At 44.9% G+C, this 22,775-nt stretch overlaps 1 protein-coding gene across 3 annotated transcripts in view; it reads left to right on the forward strand.

Annotated features, from left to right (window-relative positions):
* Positions 1-998: 998 nt before the first annotated feature.
* Positions 999-22,775, forward strand: part of LOC110522246 (androgen-induced gene 1 protein) — a 55,927-nt gene continuing 34,150 nt past the window's right edge. The window contains exons 1-4 of one of the 3 annotated variants that reach the window (XM_036975821.1): positions 999-1,276; positions 12,362-12,517; positions 12,744-12,814; positions 13,022-16,209. In XM_036975821.1, coding sequence (XP_036831716.1) covers positions 1,136-1,276; positions 12,362-12,517; positions 12,744-12,814; positions 13,022-13,058 — 405 coding nt within the window. In that variant the 5' untranslated portion in view covers positions 999-1,135 and the 3' untranslated portion in view covers positions 13,059-16,209. Of the gene's footprint in view, positions 1,277-12,361; positions 12,518-12,743; positions 12,815-13,021; positions 16,210-22,775 lie in introns of those variants that run through there. The other 2 variants (XR_002473275.2, XM_021600478.2) reach the window with 2 other exon arrangements.

A 22,775-nucleotide genomic window follows, 5' to 3' on the forward strand; every position in this document is an offset into this window, starting at 1 on the left:
AGGGAGATATGAGTCTCCAGCTTCAGGGATTTTTGCAGTTTGTTCCAGTCATTGACAGCAGAGAACTGGAAGGAAAGGCGGCCAAAAGAGGAATTGGCTTTGGGGGTGACCAGTGAAATATACCTGCTGGAGCGCGTGCTACGGGTGGGTGCTGCTATGGTGACCAGTGAGCTGAGATAAGGCGGGGCTTTACTTAGCAAAGACTTATAGATGACCTGGAGCCAGTGGGTTTGGCGACGAATATGTAGCGAGGGCCAGCCAATGAGAGCAGTATACGGGGCTTTGGTGACAAAACGGATACCACTGTGATAGACTGCATCCAATTTGCTGAGTAGAGTGTTGGAGGCTATTTTGTAAATGACATCGCCGAAGTCAAGGATCGGCAGGATAGTTAGTTTTACGAGGCTATGTTTGGCAGCATGAGTGAAGGATGCTTTGTTGCATAATAGGAAGCCGATTCTAGATTAGCATGCATTTAGATTTACTTGCATGTAAGAGCAGTTGAAGGCCATGGAAGGAGAGTTGCGTTGTGTCCTAGAGACCACAGTAAAGTTGTAAAACGCTTCTAGTGATAGTAAACTCTCTGCCAAAGTATAATGCATTAGAATGTCTCCGCTGGAACTACAAACATAAACCTGTAACTGTCTCTGTTCTGAAACTAAATTTATGTCAGAAGAAATATATTGTTTCTTATTCAAGAAGTCTGGTGTCAGGTCATAAATGGTGATTTTGTGTGTTGCCACATTCTGGTAGGCCTTCTATTGCTTAAAACTAACCTCCAAAATAAAAAATACATTTCTGGTTAAAATATTATTGTACACATCTTAGCTAGCTTACACCATTCACTAGGCTATGAAGACATCATTGAAGAAGCCTCTTTATGCATGCAGAGCATCACGCGGTGGTCTGGCCTCTCCTCATCTATGAGAGACTGAGGTCTCTGTTTCTATGGCAACACCCCTCCTCCCTCCTCCCTTCCCTCACGCTCTGCGCGCACAACTCGTACGCACCCTCCTCTCTGTCTGCATCCCTTCTCCGAGGCAACGACCCCCATGCTCTGTGCGAGACCCATAGCAGCGTCGCTCTGTCAGGAGGATAAAGCAGGAGACGAGACAAGGAAACAGGGGAAAAAAACATGGCGCTCATCCCATCTCAGGTGCTAAGGGTAGCCATCCTCCTGTCCTATTTCTCCATCCTCTGCAATTATAAAGCCATTGACATGCCCGCGCATCAAACATACGGCGGTAGCTGGAAGTTTTTAACATTCATAGACCTGGTAAGTGTAATATTGTTCTCTAGAACGGCTCCTGGTCAGAAATGGTAGCACGTCATAGTATGGTATGCTACAGACGGTCAGTGACCTACCTCCAGTTGTTGATACCGCCCACCCTCGGTTGCGAAACGGGCCTAATATGTCTTATTATGATGTCCGCTACAATATGTTTTGTTTTTTCCAGCGTTAATACGGATTCCTCACATTTTTGGGCACGTGTTAGACATAAAAAGCTCACACCCACTAAAAAGTGCCACTCTCTTCTCGGCTGCTGCTGATGCGCGCAAGCGGTTTGCCTTCTGTTGCAACATTGTAATCATATCATGAATCACAATTAAGCAGCCAGCCGTGCCCCGTGGGTAACCGAGATGATGTTATTAAGATAACAAGGTCCCGAGCTCAAATTATTCCCCTGTTACATTATCACACAGCCGTCATTTTAACAGAATGTGGTTTGGGTAGTAAAACATGTTGTATGGAAACACCCAGGATGTTTTCTTTATCTCTCTTTCTGTCTTGCTTGTTTTTTTTTTTGGAGCGTTGTACTTTTGTTTTCTGAAATTAATTGTAATTTTCAGCTTTACTACTACTGCACACACACACACACACACACACACACACACACACACACACACAGACACACACACACACACAAAGCACACACTTTTATTGGGCCAGTCAATTTTTTTACCAATGACTCATGTTTTCCACATTAGAAGCCCACTGCTGAACTATTTTTATGGCAATAGTGTTAAATGCAATAACAGCAATAAAATGTTTTGTTATTGTGCATTACAACAGCTATTGATTTTGCCTGTCATAAATCCTGACACAACAAAGTATGTGCGTGCGTGTGTGAGAGAGTATGTGTTTGTGAGAGAGAGAGAGAGCGTGTGTGTGTGTGTGTGTGTGTGTGTGTGTGTGTGTGTGTGTGTGTGTGTGTGTGTGTGTGTGTGTGTGTGTGAGTGAGAGAGAGAGACTTTCGTGCGTTCAATATTCCATCTTTAATCGTGATCCTACAGTAATAAGAAAAATGACAATATGAAGTCAATATGCAAATTCCAGGAATAGTCCTTCAATTGGCTCCTCTTTTTTGCTTCCTATTTACTGTAATTAAATTGTACAATGTCTCTTCCCATTATAATGGATCCTCTCATTCTGGCATCAATATGTTTTTTTTCTTCTTCTCGGGAATACGTGTTTTAGCTCATACAAAATTGCCATGACGAAAATAATCTAACATGAAGTGACTCAGAGGTGGAAATATATTGACTTTGACATGAAACAGCTACAGTATGTACAGGCCTTTTGAATAACTGGTTTGGTTATTGGTAAGGATTACAATTGCTTTAAGCATTTCTTATTCTAAATGTTCATCATGATTGAGTCATCTTACCTGTTAGAGTGGTTGCTATATGTAGAAGTTACTGGAACAGACAACAAAAAACATGTCATCACAGCACAATCTCTAGCCACAATAAGACATGCCACTCGCTCGCAGGCTGTTGTGCAACGAACCAGACCTTTCCAAGGGGGAATGGGAAACTCTAGAAACAAGCTGTAGGCCTGTCATCCATGGATCTGTCAACACTAATTCTGTAACACTTCACTTACCTTGCTGTGATTTTAACCTGTAGATAGATTTTCATTGGGACTCAGTCATCCATTATTGAGTGTTTGGGTCAGATTTAGGTTCCCATCAGGGGGATACATTAGGAGGAGAACACAGGGCTGTCACGTGGGGTTATACCACCAGTGACAGCTGGCCTTTGTCCACATCAATCAATAGACAGAGCGAAACCTCTAACCCCTGTGTTTGGAGGAATCAAATGATCTGAAAAATCTCGCTCCGGTTTAACATAGTGCCTCCGTCGGAAAAAAAGTGAGGCGCCTAGCAGACAGATTGTGAAACTGAACGTCTGTTTGGGTCATACCTTTGGTTTAAATTGTTCTCTCACTTCCACGTTGTTCGTTAAACTTATCAGTTTTAAGCCAAGTAAGTAACCGTATAGAGCAAGTGTCATCTACTCTATGTTATGAATCACATGCACACACATAAGTAGTATCACGCACATAAGTAGCATTCGATAACTGCGGTGACAGTGCAGAACCCTCCTGCCTTGCCCCACAGAGTCAGAGTGTCAGGTGATGCTTAGAGTGGGGCAGGTGTGGACAGAGAGATATTCTGTCTGGCTCTTTAGTACATATGAAGTGTGTCCCCGTCCCTGGAGTATCCAGTCCAGTTCTCCCTCTCTGCCTCTGGCCAGCATGCTACACAGCACGTGTAAAGAGGGATAGGTGGAGTGTAGGACAGTACCTAATGTCTACGTTAACTAAGGACTACTATACTCTCCTGTCAGCCTCTGCTAACTGTGGAGGTAATTAGATTCCTATATACATTACATTACTTCCCATTGTTCTATAAATGGCTAACTGATGTTTCCTTAATGCTCTTCTCTAATGTAATATAGTTAATACACACTGGATATGTTCAGGCTTGTAATTATTGTATTGTACGTGCGTCATAACTCCTATAGCTGTTGTAAAGATAAACTGTCTCACACTTGTTCATGCAGCATCCATTTTCTCCTTCCCAGATTCCCTCTGGCCCAGCTGTATACATTTGAGTTGTGTGGAGCAACACTTTATGACTTGCGCTCCAGTCCAGGAATTACTGTGGTTGCACCTAAGTGCCTGCGATACAGGGTAGGGAAAGGAGCCCATAGAGCTAGTAAAGGGTTTTATACTTAGCAATTGGCATTCATTCCCTGTGAGAGCTCTGTTTTTCAAACCCGTTGCATTTGATCTTAGTGAAAGAGACCTGGAAGGCATTCGTTTTTAGAATAGCCTCAGGCTAACATGCTGTTACGGAGGCAAAAAACGAAGTAGAAGATATAAAGACAACTAAGAACTTCTGAGAAATTAAATACCTGTCTTGCGTGTTAGCTAGGGGTCATACTAATGCCGTTGCTGGGCACTACCCTGTCCTCAAACCAAGTTTTGCGAGGCAATTTTCGGACCAAAAAGATGTGGGTTCCTGGAATCCTAAATTAAACAGTGAATTAATGAGAATTAAAGTCACACTTTCCAGTCTGTTGGATTTTTGCTGTGGAGATAAAGACACCCTGTTATGTTCTCTTGCTCTTAATTTAATGCATTAATAATCTCCACCACTGCCACAGACTGCTCTTAGACTCACAGAAAATGACATATGCTAGCTTAAGGGGATAGACATTGACAGGATGGGGTTTATGCAATTGTTCAGTTGTTATATAATGCTTATTTAAATACAAAATACCCTCTATGAATGTATCTATCTCCATTTTTTGTATTTATCTCTATACTTAACATGAATATTCATCGTATTTTAGAGAACACCTCAATTGAACTCCTTTGTGATATACATTCTGTACATTGAGCTCCAAAAGTTTTGGGACAGTGACACCATTGTTGTTGTTTTGGCTCTATACTTCAGCACTTTGGATATGAAATGATACAATGACTATGAGGTTAAAGTGCAGACTGTCAGCTTTCTTTTGAGGGTATTTTCATCCATATCGGGTGAACCGTTAGGAAATTCACCTTTTGTGTATAGGCCTGTCACGGCTGGCTAGGTGTGTAGCGAGGAATCAGGCGCAGAGAGCAGAGAGGTCCAGGGGAAAAGTGCACTTTAATACGGCACCAAAATGAAATGCCCAACACGCAGGGCGCAAACACTGACCAACCCAAAACAACGGGTAACAAGGTCCAGAGCACTAACAACACCAACGATACAACGTGAACATCAAAATAATCCCGCACAACAAAGGGGCGGGTTCCATACGCTAAATAGGGAAGAAAATCAAGCACACACAAAATAGGAACAGGTGTAACAAATGAGACAAAACTACCCGAAAAGAAAACGGGATCGGTGACGACCGCCGGGCACCACCCGAACAGGCGGGGGAGCCAACTTCGGCGGGAGTCATGACAGTACCCCCCCCCCCCCCCCCCCCGCGACGCGCGACACTCGCAGGCTTCGAGGGCGCCCCGGAGGGCGAGGCAGTGGAAGGGTTCAAAATGTCCCCCACCGGTACCCAGCACCTCTCCTCCGGACCGTACCCCTCCCAGTCCACAAGGTACTGTAGGCCCCTCACCCGGCGTCTCGAGTCCAGAATGCTACGTACTGTGTATGCCGTGGAACCCCCGATGTCCAGAGGGGGCGGAGGGACCTCAGGCACCTCACCTTCTTGTAGGGGACCAGCCACCACCGGCCTGAGGAGAGACACATGAAACGAGGGGTTAATACGATAATAAGCAGGTAGTTGTAACCTATAACACTTTGTTTATCCTCCTCAGGACTTTAAATGGCCCCACACACTGCGGCCCCAGCTTCCGGCAGGGCAGGCGGAGGGACAGGTTTCGGGTCGAGAGCCAGACCCGGTCCCCCGGTGCGAACACGGGGGCCTCACTGCGGTGCTGGTCAGCTCTCTTCTTCTGCCGTTCCCCAGCCAGTCTCAGCGATTCCTGGACGGCTTTCCAGGTGTCCTTTGAGCGTTACAGCCATTCCTCCACCACAGGAGCTTCGGTCTGGCTCTGATGCCATGGGGCCAGGACTGGCTGGTAGCCCAACACACACTGGAAGGGAGACATGTTAGTTGAGGAGTGGCGAATGGAGTTCTGAGCAAGCTCTGCCCAAGGAACATACCTCGCCCACTCCCCTGGCTGGTCCCGGCAACACGACTGCAGAAACCTGCCCACATCCTGGTTTACTCGCTCCACCTACCCATTACTCTCGGGGTGGAAACCTGAGGTCAAGCTGACGAGACCCCCAGCATCTCCAAACTCTGGACGTGAACTGGGGACCCCGATCAGAGACGATGTCCTCAGGCACCCCATAGTGCCGGAAGACAAGTGTGACCACGGCCGTTGTGGAACGGGGAGGGGCTGTAACTTTCCTCTAGGAAGGTGTCGAGGAGCCTTGCTCTGAGCGCACACTGAGCAGGTGGAGACATAAAACCTCACTTCCTTCGCCAACGTGGCCACCAGTATCTCCCCCTAAGATGCCAGGATGACCCGAGGAGCCCAACGAATCAGCCTGTCACGGACACCCCGCGGCACGTACTGAGCCCCCGCTGGACACTGAGGGGGGGCAGGCTCCAACCGTAATGCCCTCTCTATCTCCGCGTCCACCTCCCATACCACCGGTGCCATGAGACGTGAAGGTGGAATGATGGGGGTCGGCTCGATGGACCGCTCCTCGGTATCATATAGGCAGGACAGCGCGTCGGCTTTAGTGTTCTGGGAGCCTGGCCGGTATGAGATGGTGAAGCAGAACCTGGTAAAGTACATGGCCCATCTAGCCTGACGTGGATTCATTCTCCTCGCTACCCAGATATACTCGAGATTACGAAGGTCAGTCCAGATGAGAAAAGGGTGCTTAGCCCCCTCAAGCCAATGCCTCCACACCTTCAGAGTTTTGACTATAGCTAACTCCCGGTCCCCCACGTTATAGTTTTGCTCCACCGGGCCGAGCTTCTTCGGAAAAAAAGCACAAGGGCGGAGCTTTGGTGGTGCGCCTGAGCGCTGGGACAGCACGTCCCCGATCCCCTGCCTCGGACGCATCCACCTCCACTATGAACGCTAAAGAGGGGTCCGGATGAGCCAACACTGGCGCATTGGTGAACAGCTCCTTCAGATGACTGAAAGCTCTGCCCACCTCTGCTGACAAGCGCAAGCGCGCCGGTCCTCCCTTCAGCAGTGAGGCAATGGGAGCAGCCACCTGACTAAAACCCCGGATAAACCTCCGGTAGTAATTGGCAAACCCTAAAAACCGCTGCACCTCTTTTACCGTGGTCGGAGTCGGCCAATTACGCACAGCTGTAACGCGGTCACACTCCATCACCATCACAACGGCTTGTTTGGAGAACACCCATTTCTCAGCCTTGACATACAGGTCATGCTCCAGCAGTCGCCCAAGTACCTTACACACCAGAGACACGTGCGCGGCGCGTGTGGCATAATAGATCAAGATGTCATCGATGTACACTACCACTCCCTGCCCGTGCAGTTCTCTGAGAATTTCGTCTATGAAAGATTGGAAGACGGCTGGAGCATTCTTCAATCTATATGGCATGACGAGGTACTCATGCGGTTTTCCACTCATCTCCTCCCTGGATATGCACCAGGTTATACGCACTCCTCAGGTCCAGTTTTGTGAAGAAACGCGCCCCGTGAAATGATTCCACCGCCGTAGCGATGAGAGGTAGTGGGTAACTAAACCCCACTGTGATTGAATTAAGACCTCTATAATCAATGCACGGACGCAGACCTCCCTCCTTCATCACAAAAAAGAAGCTTGAGGAGACGGGTGACGTGGAGGGCCCCTGCCCCTGCCCCAGAGATTCAGTGACATATGTCTCCATAGCCACTGTCTCCTCCTAGGACAATGGGTACACGTGACTCCTAGGAAGTGCAGCGTTCTCCAGGAGGTTTATCGCGCAGTCCCCTCGACGATGGGGTGGTAATTGGGTCACCTTCTTCTTACATAAGGCGATAGCCAAATCGGCATATTCAGAGGGTATGCGCACGGTGGAAACCTGGTCTGGACACTCCACCGTAGTCGCACCTATGGAAGCTCCTATACACCTGCCTGTACACTCCTCTGTCCACCCTCGAAGAGCCCCCTGTCTCCATGAAATCACTGGGTTGTGATGAGCTAGCCACGGAATTCCCAACACCACTGGAAACGCAGGTGAATCAATAAGGAATAGACTAATCCGTTCCTTATGACCCCCCTGCGTTACCATGTCCAGTGGCACCGTGGCCTCCCTGACCGGCCTTGACCCTAATGGTCGGCTATCTAAGGAGTGCACGGGGAAAGGTTGGTCTAACGACACCAAGGGAATCCCTAGCCTTAGTGCGAGCCCATGATCCATAAAGTTCCCAGCTGCGCCTGAATCGACTAGCGCCTTATGCTGTAGAGAGGGAGAACCCAGGTAAAGAGGTCTGATGCAGACTCACCTGGGGTGAATGAGTAGTGCTCCGCCTGCCCTCCCGACTCCCAGTCGTGTGTCCTCGCCGACTACAACTGGTGCAGGAGGAAACTCCTCCTCCGGTCCCCCTCGATGCAGCCCCCCCTAACTCCATGGGGATGGGAGCAGGAGGGCCTGGGGGTGGAATCAACAAGGCCCGTTCCGGACGCCTGCGGGCTGCCAGCAGGTTGTCCAGACGAATGGACATGTCCATCAGTTCATCCAATGAGAGAGTAGTGTCCCGACACACTAGCTCCCTGCGGACGTCCTCCCTGAGGCTACAACGGAAGTGATCCATCAAGGCCCTGTCGTTCCACCCAGCTCCTGCGGCCAAGGTCCTGAACTCCAGGGCAAAGTCCTGCGCGCTCCTCGTCTCCTGTCGCAGGTGGAACAGCCGTTCACCCGCCGCTCGGCCCTCCGGTGGGTGATCAAACACAGCCCGGAATCGGCGGGTGAACCCGGGGTAGTGATCTCTCGCCGAGTCTGGGCCATTCCACAAAGCATTGGCCCACTCCAGGACTCGCCCCGTCAAACAGGAGATGAGGAAGCTCACGCTCTTCTCCCCTGAGGGAGTCGGACGGACGGTAGCTAGGTATAATTCCAGTTGGAGGGGGAACCCCTGACACCCAGCCGCCGTCCCATCATACTCCCTGGGGAGCGCCAGACGCAGGGCCCCGGAGCCGGATGCTGAAGCAGGGGTAGGTGGTACTGGTGGGGGTCGGTCCATCCTCTCCATCATTTGATACATGGCGGACCCAATCCGGTGAAGAACGGTGGTGTGATGGAGGACCCTCTCCTCCATCGATGGGAGAGGAGGTGTGGCTGCTCCTGCTGATTCCATATTAACAGGTGCGGGATTCTGTCACGGCTGGCTAGGTGTGTAGCGAGGAATCAGGCGCAGAGAGCAGAGAGGTCCAGGGTATAAAGTGCACTTTAATACGGCACCAAAATGAAATGCCCAACACACAGGGCGCAAACGCTGACCAACCCAAAACAAGGTCCAGAGCACTAACAACACCAACGATACAACGTGAACATCAAAATAATAACACACAACAAAGGGGTGGGTTCCATACGCTAAATAGGGAAGAAAATCAAGCACACACAAAATAGGAAGAGGTGTAACAAATGAGACAAAACTAACCGAAAAGAAAAAGGGATTGGTGGCAGCTAGTATGCCGGTGACAACGACCACCGAGCACCACCCGAACAGGCGGGGGAGCCAACTTCGGCGGGAGTCGTGACAAGTCCCCCAGTTTAGGGGACCAAAATAATTGGGAAAATGTACTTGTGTATGTGTATTAAAATAGTAAAAAGTTAAGTGTTTGGTCCCATATTCATAGCACACAATGACTACAGATGCACAAGTATCATACCCCCTCCCAAAACTGCTAACCTGCCCTGTTATTGTAATGGTGAGAGGTTAGCATGTTTTGGGGTATGATATTTGTGCGTCTGTAACTTTCTCGCCCATCATTATTCACGATTCATTCACGATTATCTATAATCATTGCCTCATCCACATGAATGTAGAAGTGTTTAGAAACATATTATATTCTTATTTACAATAAAAGTAACCCCAAAATTACACAATACATTATTTACCATTCACAACATAATCTGAAACACAACTAAAACAAACAGCAAATGCATCCAACAAGTTTGTGGAGTCACAAGCTTTATGTAGTCATTGCATGCTATGAATATGTGACCAAATACTTAATTTTCTACTACTTTAATACACATATAAGTTCATTTGTCCCAATACTTTTGTTCCTCTAAAATGTGGGGACTATGTGCAAAAAGTGCTGTAATTTATGTACAGTTCACCTGATATGATTGAAAATACACTCAATTTATAGCTGACAGTCTGCACTTTAACCTCATAGTCATTGTATCATTTCAAATTCGAAGTGCTGGAGTACAGAGGCAAAACAAATGATCACTTTCCCAACTCTTTTGGAGCTCACTGTATTAATGTATTGTAGATATCTTTTTAAGGATTACTATGTTTTTCATGAATATAATGTGATGTAAATATTTGAAGCTACTGTGCTCTTGAGAAATGAGGAACTACTGATTTTGTGAAAAAATGATCAACCATTTCCTGTTTGCTAAAATTCGAATAGTTTGCCTAATTTCAGTTTGTGACAAAACAAGCAATGTATCGTGTAGAGAATCATTGTACCATCTAAACCGCTGTGAAATATATTTTCATTACACCAAAAATATAGTATTTTCTTTCAGCTGTTTGAAGCTGGTGTACAAAACTGAAAGTAAAAGACTCAAAAACAAAACTTAAGAACGGGAAACATAGACATAGAGCACATTGAACAGATCTACCACTTCTTAGACTTGCTTTCAATGAGAATGACAAATCTATAACTCAGATTTCTATGTGAATTTGGTCAAGTCGCCCAAAAAGTTACATATTGCAGCTTTAAAGACATGCTTTGGTACTTTGGCGACTTGTAAACATTTTTTAAACCTTATGCTTTGGATGGGATGTGTCAATGTGTATTTCAGACATGCATAATTTATGAGCAGAATTACCGTTTTACCTGAATTAGTGTCACGGATCCCTACGGAACTTTAATTGCGCACACCTGGCCCCTATTCCCACTGATTGTATTTGTATATATATATATATATATGCCTTTTGTTCACCATGGTGCTGTCGATTATTGTTATTATGCCGTTGGTTGTGTGAGTACCTGTGCTGTGTGGTTTGACTTTCGTGCCATTGTGGATTGCGCAGATGATTACGGGTCTCGTCCCGTGTGTTAATCTTTGTGCGTTTGTGTTATTTATTCGAGGTACTCCTCGCTCTTTTGTTTGGGTTTCAACCCTGTGTTTTGTGTACGTGTTTGTTTGTTTTTTGTCCCCGTGTCTTTACACGGCTCGCCCTAATTTTGGGTGTAATAATAAACCTTTTTACGCATTCCTGCTTCTGTCTCCCGATCCTTCATGCCAACGTGACAGAATAATGGACCTTAAAAGGAGACAGCAGGAATGGCCCCTCCGACGACCCTGAGACTGGTCCGTCCGGCACTTATGGGACTTCGGCAGCTGCAACTGGTTCTTCCGACTTCGCCACAACTGGCCTGTCTGACGCCGCCACAACCGGTCCGTCCGACGCCGTCTCAACTTTGGCAGCCGCAACTGGCCCATCACGATGACGACGCAACTTCGGCAGCTGCATCTGGTCCTGATCGACCCACACTGCATTCCTGTGATCGTCCTCGAGGCCGGTGTCGTTGCGCTGCTGGTGCAGATCCCTCTGGAACTTTCATTATGCACACCTGCCCCCTATTCCCACTGATTAGTACCTGTATAAGTGTGGCCTTTGGTTTCCATTGGGCTGTCCATTATTGTTACAATGTCCGTTGGTACGTGTGAGTACCTATGCTGTGTGTTTTGGCTTTCATGCCTTTGTGGATTGCGCAGATTACGGGTCTCGTCCCTTGTGTTAATCATTGTGCGCTAGTGTTATTTATTCGAGGTACTCCTTGCTCTTTTGTTTTCGGTTTCTACCCTGTGTTCTGTTATGTGTTTGTTTGCTCTTCGTCCCCGTGCCTTTGCACGGCACGGCGTAATGTGGGCTTAATAAAAAAAAATATTACGCATTCCTGTGTCTGTCTCCCGACTCATTCATACCTACGTGACAATTATCCACAAAATCCTTAGTTTGAAAGCAACTGTTTCCCCCCACGTGGGCCAGCTTTTAGAAATTATTTATAGCCAATGAGCTTCAGCCCCTTGCCATTTGAGGTACAGCTAGCTAGATGCACACACAGTAGAGCGAGAAGGAGAGAAATGGCGTGGTGCACATATCTATAATTTTCGAGAACTACTTTTGGCTCGTGGGCGCTACTTTCAGAATTACGGGCTAAAAAGTATACTAAAGTACCGGTGAATCCCTTTAAAATGTGCAGAAAATGCTTTTCTGTGACAACTCCTGGAGCTGCTATATTTTTTTTTTAAAACACTAACTACTATGTACTCTGTGTGTGGCTGATCTGTCTGGAAGTACACATGATGTGATCTACATGTGTCTTCTCCTCCCCTGTTCTAGGTTATCCAGGCAGTGTTCTTTGGCGTGTGTGTGCTGACAGACCTGTCCAGCCTGCTGACCAAGGGAAGTGAGAGCCAGGAGCAGGAGAGGCAGCTTAGGAAGCTCATTGGCCTGAGGGACTGGATGATGGCCGTGCTGGCCTTCCCTGTTGGAGTGGTAAGTAGTAGTCACCAAACAACGCAAGGCCTAGGGCATTGGAGTCTGCTCTCAGATCTGTTTGTGGTATATCGCCAACTCAACGACCATTGGTGTATAGCACACACAGATCTGGGACTAGGATATAGCACAAAATCTGAAAGTTAGTTCAAGGAGAAATGAGCAAAAAACACTCTGTGAATGTTCTACATTGTAAATAACTGCGTTTCTTACTCTGACTGTCTAGATGCTTGAAACCACAGATCCACAACAAACAGATGCTTCCATTCTCATTGCCTTTTCAAGCATTATTCATGGGTAAAATTAAGATTTTAAAAAATGTACATATTTGAACAAACAGATGCACCCGAATTAGCGACGTAACGATTCACCCAATTCAATTGTTTAAGATGCATGTCACCAACTCAAACCTTACTAATCACCAGTTCAGTTTTTTTGCTTCATATTACATTCTTTCTAAAAAGACCTAATCTTTTGTGACAAATGATGCTTCTTCTGTTTCAGTGTTGAAATGCATGTAACTGTGCTGATCTACAAGTAATTTTGCGTGCCTAATAACACCAGACAATATCAGGAGCCTAGTCAAATTTCGCACTGTGCCCAGCTTCACGGGCTGACCAATGTGAGGCGGCCTGTTCCTGATCTTGCCCATTTGCGCGGCACCTTCAGTATTCAAATGCTAAAATGGCTTGTGTGGTATTAGGCTTTATTAGTTGTATGACAACCTGTCATTTGCTAGGTTATTGTTATCTATGAGCCATTGAAAATGGTGTTTTACCAGAATTAAAGTAAACTACCAGAGACAACTCTCATCTGGCAATAGCCTACCTGCTGAACAGGGCTTACAATAGCTGTTATTTCGATTGCCCAAGTTCAGCAATAGTTTTGGTAGTTTTGCTTTAAACAATCGTTGTATATGTTCATTTTTAGATATATACGGTAAAGTGAATCATTTCATAACAAGCAATCACTTTTGCGAGGTGCACTGTATGGCCGAATTGAAAGAAGAGGACATTTCTGTAAATACATCTAAACGGTCAAAACCATTGAGATGGGGGTGAAATCCAAAGTTGTGCCTGACTATGTCATAGCTCATTTGTAAACAATAATTATTGATATATTACCAGTGTTGTAGTGCTATTTTTTTTAGGTGAGGAACAGCATTTTTCCTCAAAGTTTGTACCGACAGATGTAGCCAATTTAATAGCCTATCATTAAAGAAAATGCTTATGCTCCTTCGATAGCAAGGTCTGCATGTGCCCACACATATTGTCTCAAGAAAATGTTATATTTGTAATACCCTCAAACACCAAGTTAGGCATAGGCTACCTAATTTCAAAATAGGCCATCATCACTGTCCATCGTAAATTATAATTCTTCACATTTTACAAGTTTTACATTTTACTTCCAAACTGCATCCCCTGTTAATAATTTGATTGATCTCAATCAGTTTCATGTATTTAGATCTTCTTGAATTACTGTTTCATGAGTGAATTAGAGCAAATGATGTTAACAAACTATTAGCCTTTCTTGTATTTTGTTTCAATCAAACCATATGTCCATATGGCACAGTTTTGGCACATTATATTTTTTTGTCTTTTGACTATTCAGCTTCAGCTAACCATCCTGAAATCTCATTAGAAATGAAGAGGTGTTTTTGGTGGAACAGTAAACGTTGAAGGACTATGCTATGGTATGATATCTGGTTCTGTTATGTAAAATGCGAATTCATCATTATGTGATCTTGCAAGACATTGATTCAGCTTTGATCTAACTTTACTAAATGAGCACCATTGTGAGAAGTGATGATATTCTGTTATAATAATAATAAAATATTACTATTATTATTATTATTATTACTAAGAGATGAGAAGGACTATTAGGCGTAGGCAACAGATCTTGATGAGTGTTATTTTAAGCGATTGGAGCGCCCTTCGGGGTGCTGAAGGACAGCGCCAGGATTGCGTAATGATGTTAAAGAAGTTGAACCAACTTGTGGTGCTGAAGGATAGCGCTGCCATTTGGTTCAGGAACAACAATAATTTGCAGTAGGCCTATAGCCTAATAGGCCTGTGACTATATGGTATAGCTATTTGTAGGCTATAGCCTAATGTAAATACAAATACATATAGCTTAATATCATTACACTGTTTGCGAGGAGAGCTTTATTGTGTGTTGGCATTTTCATTGTATTGTGTACCTTACACACGGCATCATAAATAAACTTTGATTTGATTAGCTTAAACCCATGGTTACAATATACCCTATTACAGAATAAAACAGAGGTGAACTATCACTTCATAGAATTTATTTGAATAGATTAAACATGCTATCAAATAAATTGACCAAGTAGTGAACATGAACCATTACTACGTAGAATTACAGGAAATTCATTATGAAACAGCCATAAAATCAAAATGTTGGTGTGGCGTATTCATGCATCTCAATAAACTAGAAGCTTAATGCATTGTTACCTCCAACTTGGACCAATTTACAATTCACATTCCTGACTGACATTCTAAGCTAGAACAGGCCCTGCATCTCAGCTAATAGTCAATATAGGTTAAAGATCCAAAGCAGAGCTACAGCAACTTCCAGACAGGGTCCGGCTTTACAGTGGCCACTCTGGTTTGGGTGTCCTCGGCAGAATGGTACCACTGTAACCAAGTGGTCGCATATTGTTCTGGGTTCCACTGTGCAAGAGGGTTCCGCTTTTGTGAACATCAAGGCAGACACACAGTGAATTTTTATTTTTTTTCAACGTTCTGATTGGCCAAAATGGTCAAGCCGACGGGCCTCCGCAGTGCACACACAGCCTATAGTTTTTCCTCATTCGCACCACCACCAGAGAGAAGACAGGGGAGAAACCCCCATTCACCTCTAGGCTGCGATACATATTTATTTGGTTTGTCATTCTATCGTTTTTCATGGAGTTTTAGTGGTAATTAAATATAATTTATAATTCATTTTCCAGAAATAGTTTTATCAGCTCCATGTATTCTCAAATTGAAAAAAGTGAGGGCAGCACTACTCCCCTGTACATTACTAGCTCAAACACTTAATCTGCAAAAATGAATAGTTAATTAGTGGGTGATGGTAATTTCAAAACCAAAGTGGGGAGACAAAAAACAGGCTACATTGCCCCCTCTAATCTGGTAGTGGGGTGGTACAGTAGATGCCTAATCTCCTGTATGGCTCAGCTCATAGTACATGCACCATAGACAACTGGTCAACTGGTCAAACATGTAATTTGGAAATTTTGCACAGAAAATCTTTCCAGGTTTTTCTTTTTAAGAGTTATTGCATTTTTGTTTGCGAAAGAAGAAGAGTTGACAGAACTTAATTGAAGCATTCATTCTATCTTTATGACATTTATGACATTGTGGTGAGCAAAGGTTTATATCGTTTCTAGGACAACATATGACAGAAGAGAAGCTGCATGTATCTAATTACAGTATAGACAAGTTGACTAAGAAATAGCCATACTAAAATGTTGGAAATTATAAGCAGAAACATATGCTATCTACAGTGCATTTGGAAAGTATTCAGACCCCTTCCCTTTTTCCAAATCTTGTTATGTTACAGCCTTGTAAAAAATAGATTACATTATTATTTTCCCTCATCAATCTACACACAATACCCCACAATGACTAAGCAAAAATAGATTTTTTGAAATATTTGCAAATGTATTAAAAATAAAAAACAGAAATACCATATTTACATAAGTATTCAGACCCTTTGCTATGAGACTCGAAATTGAGCTCAGGTGCATCCCGTGTCCATTGATCATCCTTGAGATGTTTCTACAAGTTGATTGGAGTCCACCTGTGGTAATTTCAATTGATTGGACATCATTTGGAAAGGCACACACCTGTATATATAAAGGTCCCACAGTTGACAGTGCATGTCACAGCAAAAACCAAGCCATGAGGTCGAAGGAGTTATCCGTAGAGCTCCGAGACAGGATTGTGTAAAGGCACAGATCTGGGCCAGGGTACCAAAAAATGTCTGTACCATTGAAGGTCCCCAAGAACACAGTGGTCTCCATCCGTCTTAAATGGAAGAAATTTGAAGACTCTTCCTAGAGCTGGCCGCCCGGCCAAACTGAGCAATCAGGGAGGTAACCAAGAACCTGATGGTCACTCTGACAGAGCTCCAGAGTTCCTCAGTGGAGGTGGGAGAACCTTAAAGAATGACAACCATCTCGGCAGCACTCCACCAATCAGGCCTTTATGGTAGAGTGGCCACTCCTCAGTGAAAGGCACATGACAGCCCGCTTTGAGGTTGCCAAAAGGCACCTAAAAGACTCTCAGACCATGAGAAACAAGATTCTCTGGTGTGATGAAACCAAGATTGAACTATTTGTCCTGAATGCCAAGCGTCAGGGACTGGGAGACTAGTCAGGATCGAGGGAAAGATGAACGGAGCAAAGTACAGCTAGATCTTTGATGAAAACCTGCTCCATGGGCTCAGGACCTCAGACTGGGGCAAAGGTTCATCTTCCAACAGCACAACAACCCTAAGCACACAGCCAACAGAGGGGTTTCGGAGGGGTTTCGGGACAAGTCTCTGAATGTCGTTGAGTGGCCCAGCCAGAGCCCGAACTTGAACATCTCTGGAGAGACCTGAAAATAGCTGTGCAGTGAAAAAAAGGAGGAAAAAAGAATAAGGCTGTAACATGTAGAAAAAATGTAGAAAAAGTCAAGTGATCTGAATACTTTCCAAATGCACTGTATATCAAAAACATCCTGCACCCCCTGTCAAAAAATAATTATGCCGTCTGACTGTAGCCTACAACGCATTTTCTATATTTTTCGGATTAGGGTCGGGTGTACATATAGTTGGGAGGTTGCCGATGGGTTATTCCATATCTCGCATTTTCCGTAATTGACACATATGCTTCGCTTTTCAACTAGCTAAAAGCTAGCTAGTTCGACTGTACAGTACTTCTGTTTGTACTACTGCATCGTAAAACAATGCACGAGTTGAAAATATTGAACGCATGCAGTACACAGAACGCACCGCAGCCCAGTGCGGCACCCCCATTCTTCCACGAGAAATTCCATCATTTGGAGCACCTCTCCAAAATCTCACATAAGTGTTCAATTGGGTTGAGATATGGTGACTGAGACGGCCATGGCATATGGTTTACATCGTTTTCATGCTCATCAAACAATTCATTGACCATTCGTGCCCTGTGGATGGGGGAATTGTCATCCTATGGGGGAATAGTATGGTAGCCAAAATAATGTCCAAAATAATGGCTTGCTCAGTATTTTTATACATGATCCTAAGCATGATGGGATGTTAATTGCTTAATTAACTCAGGAACCACACCTGTGTTGAAGCACCTGATTTCAATATACTTTGTATCCCTCATTTACTCAAATGTTTCCATTATGTTGGCAGTTACCTGTAAATGAGAAATAGAACCGAAACTCAACCGCTCCAGACCTAATAACCTATAAACAAGTGTCTGTTTTCCTCCTACCTCGCCAGACAAATGCTAGTCTTTAGTCTATATGTAGGTCAGACAAATCTAGGGTTGTCTCACACCTCGCAGGTGAAACAGCAAGGCTGGCGGAAAGGAAAAGTCCCCTAGCTAGCCTTCCGTCTGAGTTAGTGGACACTGTCAGCATTCTTTCCCTGCTGCATACCGCTGCCTGTGGCCTATCCTGGACTGCACTGTCCTCTGGGAGGGCCTTTGCATAAGCCTAGTAGGGACACCGACACACATTGTCTTGGATGCAGCACAGCCAATTTGCTTTGCAAATGCCAAGTCATCTATCTGGCTGGGTGTCATGCCGTGGCCTTGGAGGCAACGGGCAGCGAGTAGTAGCAGGACCAGAGGGCTGAGCCCTGGGAGAAAAAGGAAACACTGCATGTTTGTCTTACTTTTATATGCCCTTGTGTCCGTGATGGCCATCTGATAATTACTCGGAAAATATTTAAATTGGTTCTTTGCTGCTGCCTCTTTTCCTGTTAGCAGGGAGAGGTGATGTTTTAGTTTTATATAGTGAGGTGGTGGTGGTGAGGGGCCAGGATGCCCAGGCAGCAGGTGCTGAGGGGTTCATACAGGGATGTGAATTTATAAAGTACTGGGTAAATATTTGAATTATAGTGGAAAGGTACTGGTTGCTAGTATACAGTTTTTCTTCCAGGCCTCAAGCCAAAAGAGAGGGAAATAAATTAATTTGTACTAACTTTGGCTTAGTAACTGTGTAATAAGGAAGAACATTGCATGTCGTGTCATCATCATGATATCTATTTTTTACCATGACCTACAGTGCCTTCGGAAAGTATTCAGACCTCTTGACTTTTTCCACATTTTGTTACGTTACAGCCTTATTCTAAAATGGATTCAATTGTTTTTCTCCCTCATCAATTTACACACACTACCCCATAACGACAAAGCAACAAACAGGTTTAGACATTTTTGCTGAAATATAAATAAGAAAAAAATGTAATATAAAATGTACATAAGTATTCAGACCCTTTACTCAGTACTTTGTTGAAGCCTTGAGTCTTCTTGGGTATGACGCTACAAGCTTGGCACACCTGTACTTGAGGATTTTCTTCCATTGTTCTCTGCAGATCTTCTCAAGCTCTGTCAGGTTGGATGTGGAGCATTGCTGCACAGCTATTTTCAGGTCTCTCCAGAGATGTTCGATAGGGTTCAAGTCCGGGCTCTGGCTGGGCCACTCAAGGACATTAAGAGACCTGTCCCGAAGCCACTCCTGTGTTGCCTTGGCTGTGTGCTTAGGGTTGTTGTCCTGTTGGAAGGTGAGCCTTCACCTCAGTCTGAGGACCTGAGTGCTCTGAAGCAGATTTTCATCAAGGATCTCTCTGTACTTTGCTCCGTTCATCTTTGATTTCATCAGACCAGAGAATCTTGTTTCTCATGGTCTGAGAGTCTTTAGGTGCCTTTTGGCAAACTCCAAGCGGGTAGTCATGTGCCTTTAACTGAGGAGTGGCTTCTGTCTGGCCACACTACAATAAAGGACTGATTGTTGGAGTGCTGCAGAGATGGTTGTCCTTCTGGAAGGTTCATCCATCTCCACAGGAGAACTCTAGAGCTCAGATTTACCATCGGGTTCTTGGTCACCTCCCTGACAAAGGCTTTTCTCTCCCGATTGCTCAGTTTGGCCAGGCGGCCAGCTCTAGGAAAAGTCTTGGTGGTTCCAAACTTCTTCTTTAAGAATGATGGAGACCACTGTGTTTTTGGGGACCTACAATGCAGCAGCTATTTTTTGGTACCCTTCCCCAGATCTGTGCCTCGACACAATGCTGTCTTGAAGCTCTACAGACAATTCCTTTGACCTCATGGTTTGGTGTTTGCTCTGACATGCACTGTCAACTGTGGGACCTTACATAGACAAGTTTATGCCTATCCAAATCATGTCCAATCAATTGAATTTACCACAGGTGGACTCCATGCAAGTTGTTGAAACATCTGAAGGATGATGAATGGAAACAGAATGCACCTGAGCTCAATTTCGAGTTTCATAGAAAAGGGTCTGAATACTAATGTCAATAAGGTATCTGTTTTTTATTTTAATACATTTGCAAAAATGTCTAAACCTCTTTTCACTTTGTAATTATGGGATATTGTGTGTAGATTGATGAGGAACATTTGTAATTCATTTTAGAATAAGGCTGTAACGTGACAAAATGTGGGGAAAGTCAAGTGGTCTGAATACTTTCCGAAGGCATTGTATACTGAAATAGGGACATGCGTGTTATATACATCACAGGCCCTGCTTACCAGAGATCATGTGATGTGTGCTGTGACCTGTGTTCTTCTGCGTAGGTAGGCTTTAAGTCATGAGTCATCAGAGCAGCAGAGCGGAGAGAGAGAGACGACGCGCTGCTCCTTACATATCCTCCTAGAAACTAGGGACCAGTTGCTACACTCTTAGAAAAAACACGTACCTCTGTGTAAAGGGTTATACCTGGAACCAAAAAGGGTTCTTCATAGGGTTCACCTATGGGGACAGCTGAAGAACCCTTTTCTCGTCACCGTCACAGATCAGTGCAGTGTATGATGAGCCACTTGGCACCAGTCCCTGTCTGAGAGTTGGCCACACAGTTCAGTTTACACACCACACAATGGATGTCATGTGCACCGCAGCTAATGCCGGGAAATGAGCGCTCATTAGCGTTGATGCTTGGATAATGGTAATATGTGTGTATCTGTAGTCTGCATGCTGCTCTGGTTTGTGTGTGTGTGTGTGTATTCTCCCTGCATTGGTCAGGTGTGAATGTATCCCTGGCAGGGTCTAGCGCACCCCTCCATTCTTCCCACCTCTCCACATGATGATGAAAGAGGAGTGTGTGCCATCAGGGCACAATAGCGGGGACATTTCACATGCATCCATCTGAGGCGCAGATGGCAGACCAGGTAATTCCATCCCCCTCGGCTGGGCTGTGGATGGTTTGGCTCCTGGACAGGCCTAGAGGCCCCTTACGGGGCCAGGTGTGGTTTCCCTACGGACCCGACGATATGGAGCCCATGCAGCTAAAAAGGCTGAGGGTGTGGAAATGTGAAATGTCTAAATAAACTACCTGTGTCAGACTGAATCCATTTACTCACACTCTGCACCTCGGAGAGGAAATAAGAAATTCTGTTTCTCACTTTCGAGGGTCTGTAATAAGCTGCTCCCTCAGAGTCAATGCTCTCCATTCAGCAGGCCTGCCTGCTTGCTGTGGCCTTGTAGTTCAGCCTGTTTATTTGGCCACAGTGGCAAGAGACTTACGGGAAATCGTAGATCCAGCTAAATAATGCGAGTACAAAGCAAAACAGGATTCTGTCAAATCCCTAATCGAGGTCGATTAATGCAAATAGGTTGGGTAGTTTGGTAGGGTCGGGAGCAGTTACAACTGTCTGGATCAGAAGGATTACAGGCAGAACTGGAATTCTTTCATCGAGGAAGCTGCTCCACTCCACAGAGCTGGAACTTCAAATACCCCTTTTCAAAGCCTGTACACTCGACAGTAACATGCTTGTTTTTGCTGTGCATTTGATCTCCTCACAAGCTTACTGCTGTCCTTCTTACAGGAGGCATACAGGGCTGGTGGAGAAGCGTCGGGATAAGAGACAAGGAGCGGCGAAGAAGTCACCTCTTAGGGATTAATTATGGTATGCTGATATTAAAACATTAGCCCCAGAACTGTCGCTTCGCTTCGCCTCACCCGGCATGGCAGGCTTTATTGCTAGCTCGCCTCGGTGTTAGTCGGAGAGTGCCAGGCAACCTGGATGAAGGAGATAGCTAGTGCTCAGGTCAGAGGCTGACATCTTTATGCTCCAGCACTGGTCCTTAGAGGGGCAGACTGTGGGGGCAGCAGGGTCAAGCTCAACCCAGGCCAAGCAGGAAACCTCAGAGAGAGACAAGAGAAGAGCCAGGCCACAGAACCAGTGGATTTCCTGGGTATATGATGACCTGAGGTGAATGGCGTGTCCAGAGGGCATAAGACAAGGGCGGAAAATGGTCTGGAAAACCCCAATAGACCATTACATTGCCTGTCAAATTATGAACATACTGTATTTGACTGAAAATATAATGTACTTAGATTTGTATTTTTATTACACTCATAGCTATTATGCAAATCTCTTTTGTGGATAGCTTGACCTACATTATCTTGGGATAACATGGGCAGCATGTAAACATTCATGGTTATTTGACCCCCTGGGCCAAAAGCTTCTCCGGCTCTCTGTGATATACATCCAAGTGGGCATACGACCTGATAAAGACATATTTTTCTGGTTGAAATCTGGTCGGGACGTCTATAACTCGATCACAACCAGATTAAGACCTCTTTTCCATGATGTCTTTTTGACGTCATGAAAAATAAATATTGTTCTTCATTGAAATCTGATTGAACAACTAATCAGTTATCTTAATGCTACTCAATTAATAGACACCAATCTATATAAATATGCACAGTGCATTCGGAAAGTATTCAGACCCCTTGACTATTTCTGCATTTTGTTAAGTTACAGCCTTATTCTAAAATGGATTCAATTGATGTTTTCCCTCACCAATCTACACATAATGGAAAAACTAAAACTGTTTTTTAGAAATTTTAGCAAAATGTATAACCCCCCATTTACATAAGTATTCAGACCCTTTACTCAGTACTTTGTTGAAATACCTTTGGCAGCGATTACAACCTTGAGTCTTCTTGGGTATGATGCTTGGCACACCTGTATTTGGGGAGTTTCTCCCATTCTTCTCTGCAGCTCCTCTCAAGCTCTGTC

This window comes from Oncorhynchus mykiss, chromosome 4 (genome assembly GCF_013265735.2).
Source record: "Oncorhynchus mykiss isolate Arlee chromosome 4, USDA_OmykA_1.1, whole genome shotgun sequence".
NCBI lineage: Eukaryota > Metazoa > Chordata > Actinopteri > Salmoniformes > Salmonidae > Oncorhynchus > Oncorhynchus mykiss.